The 21,325-nt window shown below is 46.0% G+C and overlaps 1 protein-coding gene across 1 annotated transcript in view; it reads right to left on the bottom strand.

Moving 5' to 3' along the window:
• The window catches only part of STAB2 (stabilin 2), a 146,691-nt gene that overhangs the window by 19,158 nt on the left and 106,208 nt on the right, over positions 1-21,325 (bottom strand). The window contains exons 46-60 of the mRNA XM_069490760.1: positions 21,128-21,175; positions 20,208-20,291; positions 18,595-18,741; positions 17,679-17,819; positions 16,641-16,700; positions 15,123-15,299; positions 13,692-13,778; positions 11,500-11,646; positions 10,156-10,212; positions 8,535-8,661; positions 7,120-7,269; positions 5,313-5,417; positions 3,941-4,048; positions 2,063-2,256; positions 745-886 (exon numbers count right to left, since the gene is read on the bottom strand). Of these exons, the coding sequence (XP_069346861.1) occupies positions 745-886; positions 2,063-2,256; positions 3,941-4,048; positions 5,313-5,417; positions 7,120-7,269; positions 8,535-8,661; positions 10,156-10,212; positions 11,500-11,646; positions 13,692-13,778; positions 15,123-15,299; positions 16,641-16,700; positions 17,679-17,819; positions 18,595-18,741; positions 20,208-20,291; positions 21,128-21,175 (1,774 nt within the window). The remainder of the gene's footprint in view (positions 1-744; positions 887-2,062; positions 2,257-3,940; positions 4,049-5,312; positions 5,418-7,119; positions 7,270-8,534; positions 8,662-10,155; positions 10,213-11,499; positions 11,647-13,691; positions 13,779-15,122; positions 15,300-16,640; positions 16,701-17,678; positions 17,820-18,594; positions 18,742-20,207; positions 20,292-21,127; positions 21,176-21,325) is intronic.

Here is a 21,325-nt window from a genome sequence, read left to right as displayed (position 1 = left end):
TATAGTTTTCAGAAATCTTTTTTAAACTTAACATTAAATCATGGGTCAGGCGCAGTGGTTCATCTCTGTAACCCCAGCGCTTTGGGAGGCCAAGGTGGGAGAATAGCTTGAATGCAGGAGTTTGAGACCAGCCCGAGCAACATAGCGAGAACTATCTCTGAAAAAATTAAAAAAAAAAAATGAGCTGAGCATGGTGGTGCCTGCCCGTCGTGCCAGCTACTTGGGAGGCTAAGGCAGGATGATCGCTTGAGCCCTGGGCCTCTGTACTTCCATGCGGCTTTTCCCTTTGTGTGTTATGATTTTTAGTTTTCTTACACCTGCCGCTTTAAAACAAGCCATTCAAACCATCCTTGGAAGTAAATGGGGTCTATACCAATCAGTGTGTTACTACCAAAACCACTGCTAAGAAATTGCTTCTGCAGGTGGCAGCCCTTTCTTTGTCACTTAACTCCCTAAACCATGCTTAGATTCAATTCCAGTCAAGGGCTGCAAGTGTTACTAAGCAACTTGGAAAAAGCAAGTATTAGGAAAATTGATCACAGACAACCTTTGAGCTCCCTCCTGGTTCTGACGGCTCAAAGTCCAATTCTGAGCTTCTCTGTCCCTCTGCTATGGAGGCCCGCTGCCTCCCCCGGGCCTGGGCGGTACGGTTTGTTTTGTTTTTCTTCTACCCCCTTCCCCAGATCCCTTCCCCAAGCCTGCAGAGCAGGGTGCTGTGGGCCAGAAGCCCCTGGTCACACTGACCCTGGAAGTGGAGGTCGGTGCAGTCGGCGTCCGCGTGGCACTGCCCGTTGTCCTGTAAGCACCGGTCGATGGGCAGCTGCTCCGGCTCACAGTCCAGCCCGTCCCCCACGTAGTGGCTTTTACACTCACACTTGTGCTTGCCCTGCGGGTGAGAGTGGGACAGGAGGAAAACGCCCCTTTTCCAGGACTCCTAGAATCCCGAGTGCCCTGGGGACCACCGTCCAGCATGGGGGTGTTCAGAAGAGAGAATGTGCTCTCCTGCCTGGTGGGGGTGAAATAACTGCTACGTCTTGCTCTTACACGGGCCTGTGACAAAATGTCATCCTTTACGTTCCAGTTCAAAAGTCACTTCCTCAGAGACCTGCCCTGACCACCCTACATAAAATAGCTTTTCCAGACTCTTCTATCGTATTGGCCTGATGTACGTTCTTCATTCATAGCTCTTCGTGCTCTCGGAAAGGACTCTGTGCATCTCTTTCTGTCCTACGCATCGTCCCCTCCCTCTACTTGTAAATAAGCTCCAGGAAGGCAGGGACCCAGTCTGTCTTTTTATTGTCGTACCCCTGGGACTTGCAGGAGTGCATAGCGGGTGCCAGATGACCACTGGTTGAATCGATGAATGATTTCATTTAATCTCCACAACGACCCTATGATGTCTGCGTTACTATGAAGCCTGCTTTACAAATGAGGAAACTGAGGCTCAGAGGGAGGAGGTAGCTAGCCCCAGGCCATACAGCTTGTCAGTCCAGGAGCTCAGACTCAAAGGTGGTCTGACTCAGACCACGTCTGTAAGCATGAACAGACATTCTCCCATGCCATCTTCTCTCCCTATCGGACAAACGGGGGGTCAAGGACCCCATTCTGAAAAGACTTGAGTGAGGGCTCAAACTTGCACTTTTCTTACCAAGTTTTTTTTTTGTTTTATTAAACCTTTTATCTTAAGTAATTTTTAGATGTATAGAAAAGTTGCAAAGATAACATAGGGGGTTCCCCTCTACACTCTGCCCAGTGTCCCCTAATGTTAACATCTAACATAACCATAGCACATTTGCCAGAACCAAGAAATTAATGTTGGCATATTACTCTTAACTTAATTGGAGACTTTATGTGGACTGTGCCAATTTTTTCATGAATGTCCTTTTTCTGCCTAGGATACCACCTTGTATTTAGTACACTGACTTTGAACTTGAAACAGACTGCGGTGGGAAGAAAGCGTAGGAAGAGGTTGAATGGTAAGCAGAGCCCAGAAGGTGGAGAGGTGAGGCTGAGAGAGCCACAGGGGGCTGCTCCCAAATTTCCCCAGGGGAGAGTGACTCACCGGGCCTGTCATCTTGCAGGTGGCATGCTCATGACACCCCCCATTGAGGCCATCCGTGCAGGGGTCTATCTCTGTGCAGCTGCGGCCGTCCCCTCTGTAGCCCTTCTGGCAGCTGCAGGACACTTTCGCGCCCTTCTGTGAGCACTTGGCAGCCTTCGCACAGCCCCCGTTGTTCTGTTTGCAGAAATCCACAACTGCAAGAGCCGGGAGAGAGGGCTCAGCTTGCCCCCATCTATGTAACTGGGGCTTCGGGTCAGCGGCATGGGTCACCCCAGCACCAGTAAATGGGCCCTCACGTGTTGGTGTCTTCTCTCTCCATGTCCCGTGCCCTCCATGCTGGCCTTTGCAACATGACACCCTCATAGACCAGGCCTGATCACATCTGTCCACTTCTGGCCCCTTTGTCACATACCTCTGGGTCCCACTTTGGTAGTAATTTTCAGAATGAGTTTGGGTTTTTAATGTTAGGACAGAGTTTGTTTGTGTGTGTGTGAGCATGGGTATATGTGTAGAGTTATTGCAATTATTGAGCACCTTGTGAGATAGACATTGTCACCTCTGTTGCACAGATGAACAAATTGAGACTCAGAGGGCTTGACTGACCTGACAAATGTACAGAGGTAAGACAGACAGAGGTGGCAGGGCTGAGATGCAAACCCAGGTTGGTTGGGGTCCAAAGACCATGCTCTCCCCACTGTGTTATTACTTCCTCTCACGGCCTTTGTTTTCACGACCTCCCAAATTTCAACCCAACCATAGATTAGTTCTAGCCTCAGGAGTAGCTGGAAAGCCGTCCAAGTTCTCCCGCCTGCATTTATGCATAGAGTTGTGGCAACCACTCGAGATCCTGGGAGAATAAATATGAGGACAAAAAGCCTCACCCTGGGGATGGCAGGATAGAAAGAACCTGGGTCTTTGCTGCCATTGTCTAGTCCTGACCACTTCTGGAATACCTTGTAGCAGCAGGTATGGCAAGATCTAATTTGTGTAAAGAAAGTATATATTTCTGTATGAGTTATTTATTCATGAAAAACATTAGAAAGTACACGTGGCTGAGACTGCTAACTTTCCCCTAATACCTATTCTCTCAATTTTCTATGGTCATAGATTTCTAACTGGGCTCATGGTTGTCCAACAAAAGACTACATACAGCTAGGTGTACAGCTAGGTGTGACTGAGGATGAGGTTCCTGCCAATGGGATGGGAGCAGACATGGTTTTTAGCAGCTTCTAGGTTGTTTTCTTAAAGGGAAGGAGGTTTGCCTCCTTTCTCTCCCTCTTCCATCCTGCTTCCCGGGATATGCCTACGGTAGTGGCCATCTCAGGCCAGGCAAGTGAGCAAGGCAGAGCAACAAGATAGAAGGAGTCTGGGCCCCCAGATGACCTTTCAGGATGAAACTGTGTGTTAGGCCTGGATGCCTCCCTCCAAACTGTTATCTGAGACAGAAAGAAACATCTGTCTTGTTTATGCCACTGTTGATTTGGGTCTCTGTACGGCTGAACCTATATCCTAACTGCTACAGACAGACATTGCAATGTTCACAGTGGTTCTCACTGAGTGGTGGGAGTATGCGTAGATTTAACTTTTAAAAAAAAATAGTGTAGTGTATTTTCTGTATTTTTTAAAGAGTGGATTACTTGTAGAGTTAGAAAAATACCATAAAATAAAGTGCATTTCAGTTTGCAAAGCAATTTTAACCCCATGACCTGGTAGATGAGCAGGTCAAGCATGAGCAAACCCACCAGGGGAACTGAGTCACAGAGTGGGTAGGTATTGTTGATGTAGCCCAGGCAGGAAGTAGAAGAGCCACAGTGGAGACCAAGTCCTGCTCCTCTCCTGCCCCACGGTGCTACTTCACATGTGCACGAAGGGACTCACCTGTGCACGTGATTCCGTCGCCTTCGTAGTTCAGGTTACACTCACACGTGTTGTTCTCCTTACAGGTGGCGTGAGCAGAGCAAGGAGGTGTGCACACGGGGGGCAGAACTGCAAGGAAAGAGGCCACCATTCATCCTGCACCCCTGGTGTCAACAGTGGGGACACCCAAGGAGATTTCCTAAGATGTTGTCCCCAGCCTGCCACTGTGTTCATAAGAGCCCTGTATAGCAGGAGGATGGGGTGATTTGCTAAGTCCCCATCCAGCCTGGAGATTCTGAGGGTCTAAGATCACTCCTTTATATTAACACCTTATCTCTGTGACATTATCCAGGTTAAAACGCAAATATGTTACCTTTAGGGGCAACCAATTAAAACCTGATACCTCAAAACTTGCTAGCAGGGATGAACTTGGCAAATTAGCTCTCTGGCCCTAAGGACATGGGACTCCAGATGCAGATGGTGAAATTGGAGGGGAAATTCCATGGCTTTCTGAGGGCACCACCAAGCTAGGGAGAAGTCTACGCTTTGGTGATTGGAGGGGCTGCGGTGCGCACGGGTGGTGTGAAACCACGGGGTGTTTAGCGGAGGAGGGGGAATAGGACGAACTGAATTAGCCATACTGTGGGGACTCCTGAAACTTCAGGTTGCTGAAGCCCATAGCAAGAGCCTCGTCTTGCCCTCTGAGCCCAGGGAGGACGAAATGACAGTGATTCCCATTGGATCATTTATCCTTCGCATCTCAGACCTTCCAGAACATAGGGCTTGGGGTACGGGGAGACCTCAGAAACGGCTGCTTAGTAAGGATCAAAACATGACAACGATGATAATGATGACAACGATACCAGAAGCCGCTGTTTCTGAGCACCTCACAGACTACACACTTCTTTTTACAGATGAGCATGGCAAGGCCCAGAGAGGGTGGCTCCTCTAAGGCCACTCATCTGGTATGCAGAAGCAGCAGGGGTCAGTCCCTGGTCTGGGACTCCAGAGACTGCCGTTGTCTATGAAACCACTCAGCCTCTGTGTCAGCACCCATCTGGGCCCGAGAACCACCATGAAAATGTGCCGTGCTTGCCTGAGCCTGGGATTCTGTGCTTGAGGTGGGTCCTTCTCTAACTGCACAAGAGGACATGCTGGCTTTATGGGTTTGAGTTAAATCTTTTCATCTAGTTTTCTTTTAAGTCACCAACCTCCTGACACCCAGGACCACAGATCCAAATCGTCTTTTCTACGTGGAAATGAGAACACCTGCTTTGTCATTTTTTTTCAAATGTCACTCAGACCCCCAACCGCACTTGGACACTCTCGGGAGGGTCCGCTGCCACCAGGTGCCACCAGGTGCCACCAGCGGCTAGCCACCCCCATGACAGACCTGCCTGGGTGTCACAGAAGTGTCCTGTCCACCCCGTTTCACAGAGGCACTGCCCGGAGCCTGTGATGCCATCATCGCACTGTCCGTGGTCCGAGCAGCCACAGGCTGTAAAACAAATTACAGTGTGATCAGTAACCAGCGATCAGAGATTGAAACCCAACAGCCAGCCCGCTGACCACCTGCTGGCTGCATTTTCAGGGTGGGAGGCCCTGTGCTTATGCCATGGTCATTCATTCATTCAAACATTTAAAAATTATTAATAACTTACTCAGTGGTTATCTCAGGCTGGGGACTGCTAAACTATAAGGTTACAAGAGAAGGTTCCTGGTCTCTTGGTGCTTATGGTCTGAGAGTAACCAACTGTTGAACGTGTAATTATAAACGTGGTGAACGTTACAATCACAGTAGAGGGTATCACGGCCAATGTAATAGAACATAGGGGGATAGAATCTCATCTAGGGCTTCCTGATGGAGAAATCTATTTAAAACTAAAATTGTAAAATATGTACCAATTCCACCACTTCTCACCCCCTCCAGCACTACTGTGCCAGCCCCAGGCACCATTAGCTCTTGCCTAGGTTGTTGCACCATCTTCCCCAAAGGGGCCCTGCTCTGTGCCTGCTTCCCTACAGTGTACCCTCCACAGGGCAGCCGTAGTGATCATTCTAATCTGTTCATGACACTCCTTTGTTCACAATCCTTCACTGGCCTTCTGTCACACTTAGAATAGATGCTGAAGACCTTTCTCTGGACGAGAAGTTCCTATGTAATCTGGACCCTGGTGACCTTCTGATTTCACTTCCTTCATCTCTTCCTCTTCTCTTCCCACTCTGCTCAGCTGCCCTGCCTCCCTGCTGTTCCTTGCATGTCAGACCTGCTCCTGCCTCAGGACCTTTGCACATGCTCATCTCTCCTCCCGGAAAGCCAATCTGCTGGTCTGTGCTGTTCAGTACAGTGGCCACTAGCTACATGTGGCTATTGAAATTTAAACTAATTAAAATTAAAAGTTCGGTTCTTCAGGCACACATTTTTGAGTGCTCGACAGCCACCTATGGCTAGTGGCTATGATGCTGGACAGCGGAGTCATGGTACTTTTCCAACACTGCTGAAAGTTTGCTTGGCCTGCTCTTGGTAGCTGCATGTCGGCCTCCTCCCGTCTGTTAGGTCTCTACTCAGATGTGCCCGGTGTGAGATGTCTTCTGAGACAGTCCCCTTCCATTCTTGATCCTGTCACCTGCTTCTTTGTCTTTATAACCTTTATAACTATTTTAAAAAATTTTTGTTTCCATAAGCTTTTTGAAAGCTGGGATTTTGTCCCCCTCTCTGCTAAACCACATATTCCTAAACCTTAGAACAATTCCTGTTCTTGAGCAAATCATTTAACCTCATTGTGACTTGGTGCATTTCATCTGCTGATTGGGGACAATAATGGTATCTATCTCAAAGGGTTGTTATGAGGATTCAATGGTAAAACACGTGCCCAGCACACAGTAGGCACTTGATAGATGTTAGCTAGCAATATTAGTAAGGACTCAGTGAACACGTGTTGGCTGAATGACTGAATGACCGAATGTTGTACAGCCACAGCTTGCCTCGGTGCCTGCTGGGGACGTGTCACTGCTAGAGGAGAGGCTTCCTCGGGGGATGGAAACTGGGAACACATGCGAGGAGGAAAAAGGCGCTCAGGGCAGGCAGATGGGAGGTGGGTGGCCAGGAGAAAAGATAAGAAGATGCTTCCAGGCTAGATGGATGACGTGGGTGAGGGCAGCTAGACACCAGGTGACCGCACGGGGAAGGCACCACATACGCTGACAGTCAGGCCCGAATCTGCCCGGCCAGCACAGCTCGCACGCTGTCCCGTTGAAGCCGGTGTTGCATTTACACTCTCCGGTGGACGAGTAGTGATCGAGGCAGACACCCCGGTTGTTGCACGGGGTCTCTGGTCCTCCAGGGCAGGCTGGAAGAGAAGAAACAGCAGCAACTCAACAGGCTTCCAGGCCCAGAGCAACTCAGCACCTTTGCTAACGTGCTGTGGATTCTGACCTCCATTAGCCCAGAGGGACTGTGGCCCTGGGTAACAGTGGATATTTAGGGCAAGCCGCTGGCCTAGGAGATAAGAACTTCAATGCTCTGACACGATTCTTCCTTGGCAGAGTGACATATTGAACTGGGCCCTGTATTTGAGGGTCGGCAGACTTGGATTTGAGTAGATCTGGGCTGAGTAACGAACTTGCTCTGAGCTTTAGTTCTCTCAGCTCTAGGTGATGATGATGAAGAGGACGATGGTGATGATAATATAGTGCCTGTTTGACCTATATCACATTGTTATTGTGACGATAAGAGTATTTTGCAAATATAAAGCACTGAACAAATATAACGAATGACACTGATTTTTATGAATGGGCCACACTTTCATGTCGGGGGTGGCGCTGGGTGACTGCGTGGACCCTCAATCCAGAGGGAGTGCCCTCAGGGAGGGTGCAGTGATGGAGCATGCACGGTAGTGCAAATCACGGCTGCTGGAGGCAGACTGTGGAACCCCAGGCTTGCTTCTTATCCTCTCTGTGACTCTGTTTTCTCATCTACAAAGTGGGTGCAACAGTGGAACCTAGTCCCTAATGGTTGCTGCCTAGAGTAAATGTATTGTTATCCATGGGAAAAAACACTCAATAAATGTGCCTACTTAGAACAATGTGTGGCACATGGGAAGTATCCTATAGGCATTTGTCATGCTGCTGCTGTTGATGTATTACTGGCTAGAAGTTGTAGCTGACACACGGGTTTCAGGATGGGCCCAAATGCCCTTTGGCAAAGAGCCCTTTCCTGGTCAGGTAATGGAGGGAGGACAATGCCATATGTCCTAAAGCAGGGAGGCTCCCAGGAAATTTTGGCCCACAGGTGCCATAACAGTGTATCACCTGCCAAGGGAGATCGTATCGAATGCATTGAAACAGACAAGCTTATCAGCATCATGGATATTGAGCAGCATCAAAAATGAAATATGGTGTCTTTAGCACCATCAGAAACACAATTATAATACACATCCGGTAGAATCTCAATTTGGTAAAAGATCCCCAAATATGCCAAATGGACAAAGTAGGAGGAATGATACACAGCTCTCCAGAGTGATTGCTTTGGGGTCTGGGAATGATCAGTAGCAGTGGTTCCCCCAGTGAGAACACAATCCTGTTAGAGTCACGAGGCAGGAAGAGGTGCCCTCACCCTGACAGTCTCGCCCGAAGTAGCCCTTGCAGCACTTGGGGAGCTGTATCACCAGGCTGCACTGCTGCCGGCAGCCTTCCAGGTTCCTCTTGAAGGGCAGGTTGTAGAGACACTTCTGCTTCGCACCCTGAAGGAAGAGAGCGGACCATCCCTCCACCTTCCATGACAGGGACAGGGGCTCTGGGTCTCTAGCTCGCCCCCCAGTGGACGATCTCAGATACTGCCAGAGTTGAAAATGGGACTTCCAATGGGAGCCAGCTATTTTAAAAAAAAAAATTTTTTTTTTAAAGGCAGTATTCTTCTTAGGGGAGTCAATAGGCCAATGGCAGAAGCACATGGATGGGGAAGGGGCAGAGCTAGAGTCCACGGGAAGATTTCTCTCCAGACTCAAGAAGAAGAACTGAAGAACTTTCTGACCCTTACAGTGGCTTGCAAATGGTGCCTATGCCCAGGGAGGGAGAGAGGGGAGGGAGCTTCCTATCATGGAAGGGTGTGCAGCAAGGAGGGTATGAATTACATTTTATTTTGTTATAGGTTTTTCTAGTAGAGTAGAAAGAACTTGACTTTGGGGCCGGGCGTGGTGGCTCACGCCTGTAATCCTAGCACTCTGGGAGGCCAAGGCGGGAAGGTCGCTCAAGATCAGGAATTTAAGACCAGCCTGAGCAAGAGTGAGACCCCCGTCTCTACTAAAAATAGAAAGAAATTAGCTAGACAACTAAGAATATATAGAAAAAATTAGTGGGGCATGGTGGCACATGCCTGTAGTCCCAGCTACACGGGAGGCTGAGGCAGGAGGATTGTTTGAGCCCAGGAATTTGAAGTTGCTGTGAGCTAGCCTCATGCCACGGCACTCTAGCCTGGGCAACAGAGTGAGACTCTGTCTAAAAAAAAAAAAAAAAAAAGAGGTTGACTTTGGAATACGTAATAAAAAACAATATTTTATGAGCACTTACTATGTGCCAGGCACTTACATGTACTCACATTTTACTTTTCCTAATTTACTTTTCCTACTAACTGCTTATAGAATTGTCATTAGCTCCATTTTACAGAAACAAAACTCATAGATCATGTGACTTGGCAAAAGTTACTGGAATCTGACTGCATACCTGTGGACTCCAAATTTTATTGGCTTAACCACTACTCTCCATTGCTTTCTGAGCTTTAATACTAGCATTGCTCCTTACTAGCTGTGTGGCCTTGGGCTAATTGCTTATCCTTTCTGAGACTCATTTTTTCATAAAAACAGGTAATAATAGCTTCCTACAAGCAAGATAATGAGGAATAGGGACAATGAATATATAAAGAGCTCAGCACAAAGCCTGAGACATGGACAATAGCCAACAAAATGTAGCTATTACTTTTAAAATTGTAATTATCCTTGAAGTCCCTTCTAGGCTTACAATCCCATGACTTTTCTAGACAGTCCTAAGAGATGGGGGTAGTAGGTTGACAGAATGTCCATCTCTCACCTCTTTGGCTTGGTTGTTGGAAAAATGACACAAATGACATTTACGCAACACACACACACACACACACACACACACCCTCTCACACACCCAAATAGAGGTCTGATAATGAAACAAATCTATGGCTCTCCAAACATCATTGCATTCTTAATTACCTTTGGTTTACTCCACCTTGGGCAGCTGGGAGTATTGATGCAGCTCCCACAATCCCCCTAGTATGGAAGAAAAGAAACACTTAAAAATCAAGAACATTGGAAAACACAAACAAGTGTCCCTGATTAATACCTAGATGGGTTGATTAAGGACTTAATTAATCTTGATTAAGATTCTGGCTATGATCAACAATTTATAAACAACTTTGCCATGGAGAATCCTGAAGGTCTATCTTGGACCTCAGCTCTTTGGTTTAGTTCTCTGAAGGGGAAGCTCCTGTCACCCAGAGCTGGACGAGGACAGTGTCACGTAGGCACGCGGCAGTGGCAGTGGGCAATGTGGATGCAAGTGCTGGTTCCACTTTAAGTTAGCTAGGATGCTTTTGGCCAATCATTTATGCTCTTTGATCCTCAATTTTATAATCTATAAAATAAGAATTCTTGCTGCTATTTTGATCTTGAGGGGATTGGTGAGAGGAAAAATAATTAACTGAAAAAAAATGTCTGTGAATATACTTTGGAAATTACGAAGGCCACAACCCCCATAGCGGAAGGACAATTGGTTTCCTCTACTTTGGCTGAAGGGTATCCAAAAAATTGGGGATATTTATTGAATGCTCATGAGATGCCAGGTACTGACACCAACTGGTGACAAACTTTGCCATGTAAAGTCACCTCACCTCTTTGAGACTCAATTTCCAAATTTACATAATAGTGTTGATGATTACTACTTCCATTATCGGATTATCGTGGGGTAAGCTGAGCATTGAGCAAAGCAGCTGGCTCAAAGGTGGGTCAGCAAAGGTGCTGGATGGATGAATGAGTGAATGTGAAAATGCCTAGCACACTGCAGGGCCTGGGACAGAAGTTCAATTGACGTTGTCAAATAAATGAAAAGGTAATAGGTAAATGATGAAGGTGTGGGTGGCATGTAATATTAGACTGACCCTATGAAACTGCCATTTTTATAGGCCCCAAACCATCAAATATGGCAATTTCATATGGTTTAATCTGGCAGAAACAAATATTTGTTGAATGAATGAGTGAGTGACTGAATCAATGGATGGATTTGAAAATGAATGGCAGAACAGCTGGCACACAGTTGGAATCCAAAAACTGTTTCCCCGGTGACAAGGGAATAAATGGATGGGCAGGTGGGTGGACGGACAGGAATATTCCAGGCCACGGAGGGCTAAGCAGATGCTTGTTGATTCTGAAACTGAAGAGCTCCATCATTTGGCCCTCAGCTCTCCTGGCCTCCAGTGGTTTCACAGCAGGTTCCACGCTGTTACAGGGCTGTTCTTTGGCTCAAGGTGCTCTTATTATGGTGTTGTTTTTAGGACTGACCGGGACATCAAAAGTAGTGAAAATGTCACAGTGGCCGCCCAGGGTGGGATCAATCAGCAGACAGTCGATGCCATAGGCCACTCCCAGGTCAAACAAGAGCTCCCGCTGCACAATTCTGCATGTTTGGCCATTTAGAAAGAGCTCTCCCTGAGAAAGAGAGAGAAGGACGGGAAGAGAGAGAGAGAGAGGGAGGGAGAGAGAGAATAGTTAATCCCTTTCAGACTTCTCTTCTTCCCAGGCCATAACATGTGGCCGGCACCTGCAAGACTCAGGAAGAACTGGGAAAATATATATATATCTGCACTGTGTACAATATATATACATATCTATCAATCAATCATCTATCTATCTAACACTCAGCACATATTGTGTGCCAGGCACTGTTCCAAGTGCTTTACCTGTGAAAATTCTTTCAGTCCTTACAACCACTCTAGGATGTAGCTACTATTATTAGTACCCATTTGCAGTTGAGGAAACTGAGGCAGTGAGGGGCTAAAGACTTGTCCAGTAAATGGGGCCCACAGCCTTGGCCCTCTGCCACATCACCTCGACCAGAGGAGAGACGTCAGCAGTGGGGTGATGGGGTGGAGCAGGATGAACTCGCTGTGGTTCGGGATAAACTTTGCTGATGTGGCCACTTGTGTGCAGTAACTGAGTTTTCTTATTTAGTGCCAGCACCCAGAAAAGTGGCTGCTTCGGTTTTCTTTCCAGGATATGCAAGTGATGGACTTTAACTTTATAATGATAATAGTAACTTCTTTTTCACATGTACTGGACATTATCTAAAGCAGGCTTTAGGTACAGTATTTCATTTAATGCTTGCAGCAATCCTAGGGCTTCCTTCCATGAGATCACCCAGCATCTGTGGATGGGATGGAGTTACTGTGACTCAGTGGAAAACACCAGAAAACTGTGGTCTAAAGCCTAGCATGTTCACTTATGCACTATGTGACCATGGGCAAGTCACTGAACTTCTCTGAGGTTCAGTTTTTTCCCCACCAGGTAAATACAGAGTTCATGATTTCTAATGCATAGGGCTGTCATACAGATTTAACTAAAGAATATATTGCAGGGTGCTCTGCAAGCCCGATTAGCACACAGAGCAAGCAGTGGGCATTCTTACTATCCTTCTCTGATAGGTGAGCCTTTGGTCTATGGAGACAGTACAGGTGATCTCAAGAGTGTAATCACACTGGGATAACTTTCCAGAAGCTGGAATGAAAAGATGCTAATACTCCTCAAATTCAGTTATAAATTCAATGCAATTCTAATCCAGACACCAAAGGGATTCTAGTCATAAAACGTAAGCAGAAGGTTGTATGGAACCTGTCGGATGCCTCCTTGAAGGGAATCGACTCAACTGGGAGATGCATCCCTTTTGCCCTTCTTCCTACTGCCTGGAAAGTGGACATGGTGGCTGGATCCCAGCAGCCTAGTAGGCCTTGAGGTGACTTTGAGGCTGGAGCCATGTGGCTGCAGAGCAGAAAAACAGAAGCAGCTCTCCCATTGGGCCAACATACCAGCTCTGGATTGGCTACCTCCAGATTTCCTTTACAAGAGAGAATAAATCCTTATATATTTAAGCCACTGTCATTTTGGCTTTGCCATTATATGCAGTTGAACTAATCCTATTAGACCCATTCATCATATGGAATTACAGGAAGGTAGAATTGTTCAGGAACTAGCCAGGGAAGGTGAAAACCGCAAACCTTCTGTCTATTGGCTGATCTAGGTGGGTATAGTGCAAAGCTGGCTCTGACTGCCAAGACAGGGCTGGAGGTGAGGCCACAGTGGGGATGGAAAGGAAGGGAAAGAAATAACAGTATAATTTCCTGCTTCAGAGGAGTACCTCACACTGGAAAAAAATTCTCTACAAGATATGTGTGTGTGTGTGTGTGTGTGTGTGTGTGTGTGTGTATATATATGTATATCTCAACTGGAAGCTGCTCTTGACAAGTGTAAGAGGCTTCTTGCCACCTGCTACGAGGGCATGGGCCGGCCAGGATTTATCAGGGTTTTCACATCCACTTACGTACTCTCAGGAAAAACAGCTCTGAAGGCAGTGAGAAAAAACGAACTTGCTGTCAATGGAGGAAAAATGAACATCTCCTAGAAGAGGCAGTGGTTGGGGACTGGCTTGCCGTTCATGTGCTCCTAACCCCTTCCCTGCCACCTCCTGTGACAATACTCACAACGTCACTGCCAGCTCCACACGTCACACTCAGCTCGGAACCTTGCAGCGTCCTCCAGGCAGATCTGGGAAGGTCCACAGCTAAAACCTGCAGAAGCGACGGTGTCACATCAATACCCCACATTTGGGCTGAGAAATGGCCCCAAGGAGCTTAGCCAACAAATCAAATTCAGATGCAAGTTCTTCCATGAATTCTAATAATTTCAGCTTCAAAATCACTGGAGGAATAATCAAAATGAAGAATAATCATGGGCTCTCAGGGAGGTTGGAAATTCCTTCCGGAGGGAAAGTGCTGATGAGTTTGACTGGTTTCATCAACCTTCCATCCCCCATCTGTGCTTGGGAGCCTCTGGAAGATGCAGTCTTGGCAAAGGAAACCAATGAAAAATGGGTGGGTTAGGCTGGGAAATGATCCGGGGTGCTGTTATGGGCTCAATGGTGCCCCTCGGAAAGTTATGTTGAATTCCTGACCCCCTGGTGCCTCAGAATGTGATCATATTTGGAAATAAGGCCACTGCAGATGCAATTAGTAAGGATAAATAATCCTGGAGTAGGGTGGGCTCTTAATGCAGTATGAACAGTGTCCTTAAAAGAAGAAGAATGGAGAAGAGAACGCCATGTGAAAGACTGAGAGGGACACGGAGAAGACGGCCATCTGACCATGGAGGCAGAGATTGGAGGGATAAGCTTACAAGCCGAGGATTTCTAGCAACCATCAGAAGCCAGGTGAGAAGCATGGAACAGGTTCTCCCTCAGAACTTCCAGAAGGAATAACCTTACTGCCACCTTGATTTCAGACACCCAGCCTCCAGAACTGTGTACTACAGAGAATAAATCTCTATTGTTTAAGCTGCCCAGTTTGTGGTAGTTTGTTACAGTGGCTTTAGGAAACCAATCCAGGTGCTACGAATGAACCAAAGTCCGGGCATTTGCTATTCCTGAACTGGGTAGACTCAGTCTTGGAGAGAGACATGGGGCCTGGTTGTGGACTCAGAGTGGCTTCCATGTTCCTACATGATCTTATTTCTCTGATACAGTTGATCAGTTCATGGGCCAACAACTGACTGAAGCTGGATTAATCACTCATTTGCCTAGAAATTTTGGAATTGGAAGAGAAGGAATCCATCTAGAAAAACTTGGAAACTGTTGTCCACAGCCATTTTGCCATGTGAACTGGGAAAGAGAAAAGGCTGATCTGCAGTGAAGAGAGGAAGGATGCTCTTGGGTATTGGTTAAAATTTAAAAAAGAAAAGGGTAGGTCTAAGAAACAGAACAAGGCACGGTATACTGCAGGAGCCAACTCACCACTGCTATTCAGAGGAGGACACAGTGGGACAGGGGCTGCTGAGGCCTCCTGCACACCGTGGAGATGGGGACTTTTGTCACTCCCCTGGGACATCCCTGCACTCACTTCTGGATTTAGACAAAATACCTTGGAATCTCGGATCACGTGGAATTTCAAATACTCCCTCAGCTTGTCCTTGTTGTCCTGGCTGAAGAGGAAATCCTGCTGTTCAGAGGGGAGGGCTTGGAGGGCTTGGTCCGTGGGCCAGAAGAGAGTGACCGGGGTGTGGATGGGGTCCGTGATCATACTCAGCAGGCCTGAGTCCTGGAACACAGGGGGTCAGCGTCGCTGGTGACAGCACAGTCCGCGCAGCCGGCCCAGCCTGTGGGCAGAGGGTCTCTGAGGATTTCCCTCCGTGCCCCACCCCGCGGCTTATCGGGACTCCGGAGGGTTCAAGGGTGACACAGTCAGGAGCTAGAGGCCTATCCCACTCCAGCCATTCCGATCTACATTTCCTTAGCGAGCAAATCAGAAAGTCAAATTCTGGCCTTTTGTTACAGGAAAATAAACCTGCACTTTAGTGAATACCTTTTCTTTCTTCAATTCTACCTTTGCCCAGATATTCTAATTTCTGGAGGACCAGCTTAGTATTTTTCCTCATATTTCATTTAAAAACTGAGACCTGTGCAGTATTGAGATACTCTTATGTGTTTATAAGATTTCTAGATAATATATAACAAAAAAAGAAATTGTGAGATGAAGAAGGAGGAATCATTTGAGAGCCTTCTATTAACATAACTTGGGTGCATCATATACATTTTTTTCTTTTAATTTTTCCAACAACCTTATTAAGAAGGCTTTATTATTCCCTTTTCTGGAGCCCCCAAGAGGTTTACTAACTTCCTTTAAAATCCTGTGTTCAACCAGATCCTGATGCACAGGCGTGGGGGTGAATATAAGGTTTTAGGGGTGGGTAGTTAGGCAAAGATTACTTGACTATAATATCCTTGGAGGTTCTCATTTTGAACACCTTGAAATCTCCATTTCTAAAAAGCTCCCCAGAGAATCTGAGACCAAGATCATTTTGGGAATCGCTGATCTAATGCAAAGATTTATAGACTATTGTATGGGGGAGTCCAGGGTTCTTAGAACTCTTCAGGGACTGCTCAGGGTTGTGGGGAGAGAGAGGGGAGGAGCCTTAGGAGGACCTTGGACCTTCTCCCTATTCTCTTCTGCAATCTTTTGTCTGAACAAGAAGTTCTATTCAATTTGTGGGAACAGTTTCTGAAGTCAGAAAGCCATGGTTTTAATTTCTACCTGCCTCAAGGCATAGATTCTCAACTGTCCACCTTGGCTTCCCCACCTGTATAATGGACTTGATAATTCCAGAAGTGAAGAACCAGGTACAGAGACTGGCACATCCCAATTTCTTTCCCTCTCCCTAGCCTCAAAAATGTCAACTTCTAACTCAGCCAGTGCACATTCTACAGCTCAACCAACCATATGACATTTTGAGAAGGGGGTGGCAGAGAGTGACTTTACTCTCCAGAAAATTGGGATTTCCCCACACAGATCCCACAACAGCTGGAGGATGTAAAAACACAATAAAACAAAACCTCCTTAGGCAGGTTATCCCCCGAGTCAACTTTTCCCCTAGGTTTTTACCTGTATTAAATTGCTAAATTTGGTGTAGCCATGGTTTATTGCCACTGTCGTAAGATTTTGCTGCAAAGACATTGAGAATGAGCATGAGACTTTTCTTCATACAGTTTACAAAGCACTTTAACAAAGGACAAAATAAAGGTAACCTAACATGGCAGGTGGGGTAGATTGGCTCATCGGCATCCTCTCCAGCTCTCTTCTGCCTGCTTTTTTGCATTCTAGAGGCAGAAGTCTAAACACTACATTTTCCTAGACTCCCTTGCAGCTAGAGCCTGTACGTGATATAGGGTCCTCCAAGCAGAAACACTTGTGCAAGGCTTGTTGGTGGAAAGAAATAACAGGAGGTGGTAGTGGCTGCTGGCAGGGGGCTCAGACCTTCTGGCAAGCATAATGGTGAAGGCATCTGTGGTCCAGTTTCTAGTGTCCTAGGTGGTGAGGCTGGAGACAGGTGGCAGTGGCAGAGATGTGACAGAGCATCCCTGTGGTGAGGTTACGTGTCCACCCTTTGTAGGCTTCCCTGGGCTGCTTTGTTCCCAGCTGTGTAGTATCTGAATTAGGTTCTGGCCTTCCTGAGACTTGATGATATATCTAATATCTTAAGAAACTCCTCTTTTTTGTGTAAGCTTAGTAGATTCTGTGGTCTGCAATGAAGAAAGAACCCTGACCCAAAAATTACCTTTTATGTCAGTTGAGAAGGAATTTTACTCCAAGTTCAGTTTTGGTGATATCTATGGTGATATCTATGTCTGTCTGTCTGTCTGTCTATCTATCCATTCATCTACCTGTCATCTCCATAGAGCTTCAAATCTATGCAAGACCACTTGCCCGTGAGGACACTAAAGAAAAACTTATAAAGTCCACTTATCAATTTAAAATGACTTTTACTTGTTTACTACTAAGAATAATGTTTACTAGGCCTTTAATGATGCTTGAGATTGAAGCAGCAAAATCAAAATGTTTCAAAATGATGCCTCCAAATCAGAATTGAAATGATAATGTATTGTCACTCCATGCAGAGAGCATGACAGTGAGTTTACCTACCAAAATCCTTCCAGAAGTGTCTTTGGGAGTGATAAGCAAATTTTTGGGAGATAGCAATTTGTCTATGATATGGATGATTCCATTAGTACTCATGATATCACTGGATATGATCCTCGCCTTATTATTTATATACACTGTACCCTGAAATCAACCAGAAAACAAAAAAACAAAAAAGAAATGAGCACACAGAGAAACAGACACAAAATTGCTTCACCAACTTATTAAATCATCCGGAGCAAAACCTGAAGATCCAAGTTACTTGAGCACATTTTTTCTTATGATTATTCAGAGAAAACTGAGACAAGAATGTAATTTATACTTAGAGAAGTTAACAGCAAATAATACAGAATCAACCCAAACAATCATTTCAATGTAATTCTCAAATATGAATTAAACAAGCAGATCAACATGTGCTTCTCTTTCATATTTGTCCCATACCCACTCCCCTCCCCACTTTTTTCCCCCTTTGAAATAAATTCTACAGCCACAATTTGTTTCTCTGTTTGGGGGAGGAGTGGGACCAGTATGGTCAAGTGGCTTTGATTGAAAGCTTTCATCCCTTTCCGGCTTCTGACTGATGGTACCAAGAGCAGGTCTATTTATGGCCTGCAGCCGCCTTGCCTCTGAGTTTCAATTCCAGCTCTAATATTTGCTTTCTGTGTGACCTGGGACAAGTTAATTAACCTCTCTGAGCTCACTTTCCTTATTTGGAAATTAAGGATAAGAATATTATCTCTATCACAGGGTTATTTTGAAGATTAAACAAGTTAGTACATACGAAATACTTAGAACAGTGCCTGCACATAGAAATCACTCAACATACATTAGTAGTTAGTATTAGTAACTAGCATTACTCTACACAGAAAGAGAGAGAACCTAAGTGTAACTGGCATATTCTTGAGGGGGCTTCTCTCACCTGAGACACAGAGATGACAATTGGCTCCCCTTGGAGGGAAGTAGCGTTTGGAGTCATTTTCAGGTTTTCCAGAAGCAGCTGGTGACAGGCGATTACGTGGTACCGAAGAATCTGGGGAATCAGGCCCTGTCTGTCCCAGTCTTTAATCTGTAACAGAAGGTCAGAGGGTTCCAGCCGGAGGCAGGAGTGTTTGCTGCAACCTGCTGTTCTGCGCTCCTCGCCTCTGTACCGCACCCTACACCTCTCTCCCCACCCAGACCCTGGGAAGCAGGCGGGCAGGGCTGGTTTGCTGTCGGGTTGCAGGGTAGGGGCTGTCCAGGCAAGAGGGAGGGAGTGGCCCTAGCTCCTTTCCTGCCTCCACTGTGGAATCGCAGAGCAGAAGGGAACGCGGAGTTCCTCTGTTCCGGCATTTCACAACACATGTTGCAAAGACCCCCAAGTTCTGTGAGATGCTCCTCAAAAAAAAAAAAAAAAAAGAATTTTCTGAAATACGCTGGGACACACTGCATAGGATCACCCCCTCTTGGAGAGGTTCCAGGGCCAGATTTAAACCTTCAGTGTTGGAAAATATCATGATGTATTTCCATTTGGAATCCAAAATACAAACAATATTAACCACAAAGCAAAAACCCTACAAAGTTCTCATTGTTTCATGATAACTCCTTTGATGGCTTTTTTTGAATTATCAAACGTCAACTTCTTTCAAACATTATTTTTGTGCCTCTGCTTTGCTGGCGTCCAAAATATATGCATCAAGAGGCAGCGTGTGCAGTGGTTAAGCACACAGGCCCAGGTCTGAGTCCTTACTCTGCCACCTGCTGGTCATGTGACTTTGAGAAAGCCAATTCCCTCAATGTCCTCTACTGTAAAATGGGAATAGTGACAGCACTTGGCTCACAGGGTTGCTGTGGGGACCAGATGAGTTAATCTAAGCCAGGCACTCAGAACAATGCCTGGTACTCACAGTAAATGTTAGCCATCACTATTTTTAATGGGCAATTCAGCATGAAGAGCCCCAGTGAATATTAGAACAGTAAAGGCTCTGATAAATTCTGCAAGAAAAGAACCAATTTAAATCCCTTTAATTCAGCATCTCTCTGTTCCCCACCTCATCCCCCCCCCTTTTTTTTTCTTTATCTATGGGAGTTTTGGATCACTTGAGAATTTTTAATCTTCTTCAACCTCCTACCTTGTCCAGGGATGTCCTTTAGAACTGCAGTCCCCAACCCCCGGGCTACAGACTGGTACTGGTCCGTGGCCTGTTAGGAACCGGGCCACAGCCATTCCCCATCACTTGCATCGCTGCCTGAATTCTGCCCCCTGCCCCTGATTCCCCCCAACTCTTGTTCGTGGAGAAAGTGTCTTCCACAAAACTGGTCTCTGGTGCCAAAAAGGCTGCTTTAGAAGTTCTCTGGCCAGTGGTTACCCCAAACCCACCTGGATGCATACCCAACAGGGTTCTCTATGCTGAGAGGCAGCACCTTCCAGCTGGTCAGCGTCACCTGAGCCTAAGTCTCCTGCCCGGGGATATCTGCAGTGTTGGCTCCAGGGCGAGGCCCAAAGACTGTGTTCTAGCCCCAACCCTCCTCTCTTGCCCCCAGCCTCGTGCTTACCTGGGCTTCCTCATCAAAGGCCGCAGACAGAGGTGCAAAAACGGTGAAGGGGCCTGGGCCGGCCAGGTCTTTCAGGAAATGCTCCTGTGGAAAGGAAGGCAGGCCCCACAGGTCAGTTACTTAACACAGTACAGGCAGAGGCTCAAACAGATACCAGAGCCCATGGCACCTGAGCAGCAGAAGCTGGATGCGGAGACTTGTGTTTTAGTCCTTGATTCAACTTAAACCCAGATCCTGTCACTGAAGTCATGTTTGTTTTTTCCTAATTATAAAATTAACACTTGCTTATTATATTAAAGATTTTGAAAATACAGCATGAAGAAGAAAATAACAAAGACCCCATAATCCCACCACCTAGACGCAACTCCTACTATTCTTTCCAGTGTCTCTCCCACATGTCAATGTTTTACACAGCTGGGATAATAATACAAATGCAAAAATTAAGATGATTTATTTAACTGTTATGATAATTGTCTTCTTGTAATTCTAAGATCATATGGTCACTATGATTATGTAAATTTTCTTCTAGCTTTTTATGATTTTATTCTTCTAGTTTTTTGTATTTTATTCTTCAATATTTTATAATGATTATGTAAATTTTCTAGTTTTTTATGATTTTATTCTTCTAGTTTTTTTTATATTTTATTCTTCAATATATCTGGAACTTATCCAGATATATGATGTACAAAAATATCAAATTTAATATTTTCACCCAGTGTTCACCAGTTGCCTCAGTGCTATGCTTATTTTTTCCACTGCTGTGATTGGAGTTTTTTCATTTACTATATTCTTATGTAGAAAATTCCAGAAACCCAGGGTCCCAGACTTTCTTCCACCCTCACTGCCTTTGGAGGCTAATGGTTTATCCTGTATCCGGCTTGAGGTGAAACTCATAGCTGGACAGACACACACGTTCTCACCTGCAACTGGAAGAAATACTGGGAAGTTTTCGGGTCCTTGGGAAGCTCCTGCAAACAACACGGTAGTTTTGTTTAATGTCTTGAATTATATACAAGAACAACACAGAATTATTGCAGGATGGTTTTTCTAAGGTTGAGAGGATCTGCCATCCCTCAGCTGCAAGCCTGCAGCAATGGGCCTGTTTGGAGCTTCCCCTA

This window comes from Eulemur rufifrons, chromosome 16, assembly GCF_041146395.1.
Source record: "Eulemur rufifrons isolate Redbay chromosome 16, OSU_ERuf_1, whole genome shotgun sequence".
In the NCBI taxonomy this organism is placed as follows: domain Eukaryota; kingdom Metazoa; phylum Chordata; class Mammalia; order Primates; family Lemuridae; genus Eulemur; species Eulemur rufifrons.
Note: the sequence above shows the minus strand (reverse complement) of the source record. Positions and strands in the feature narration are given on the sequence as shown.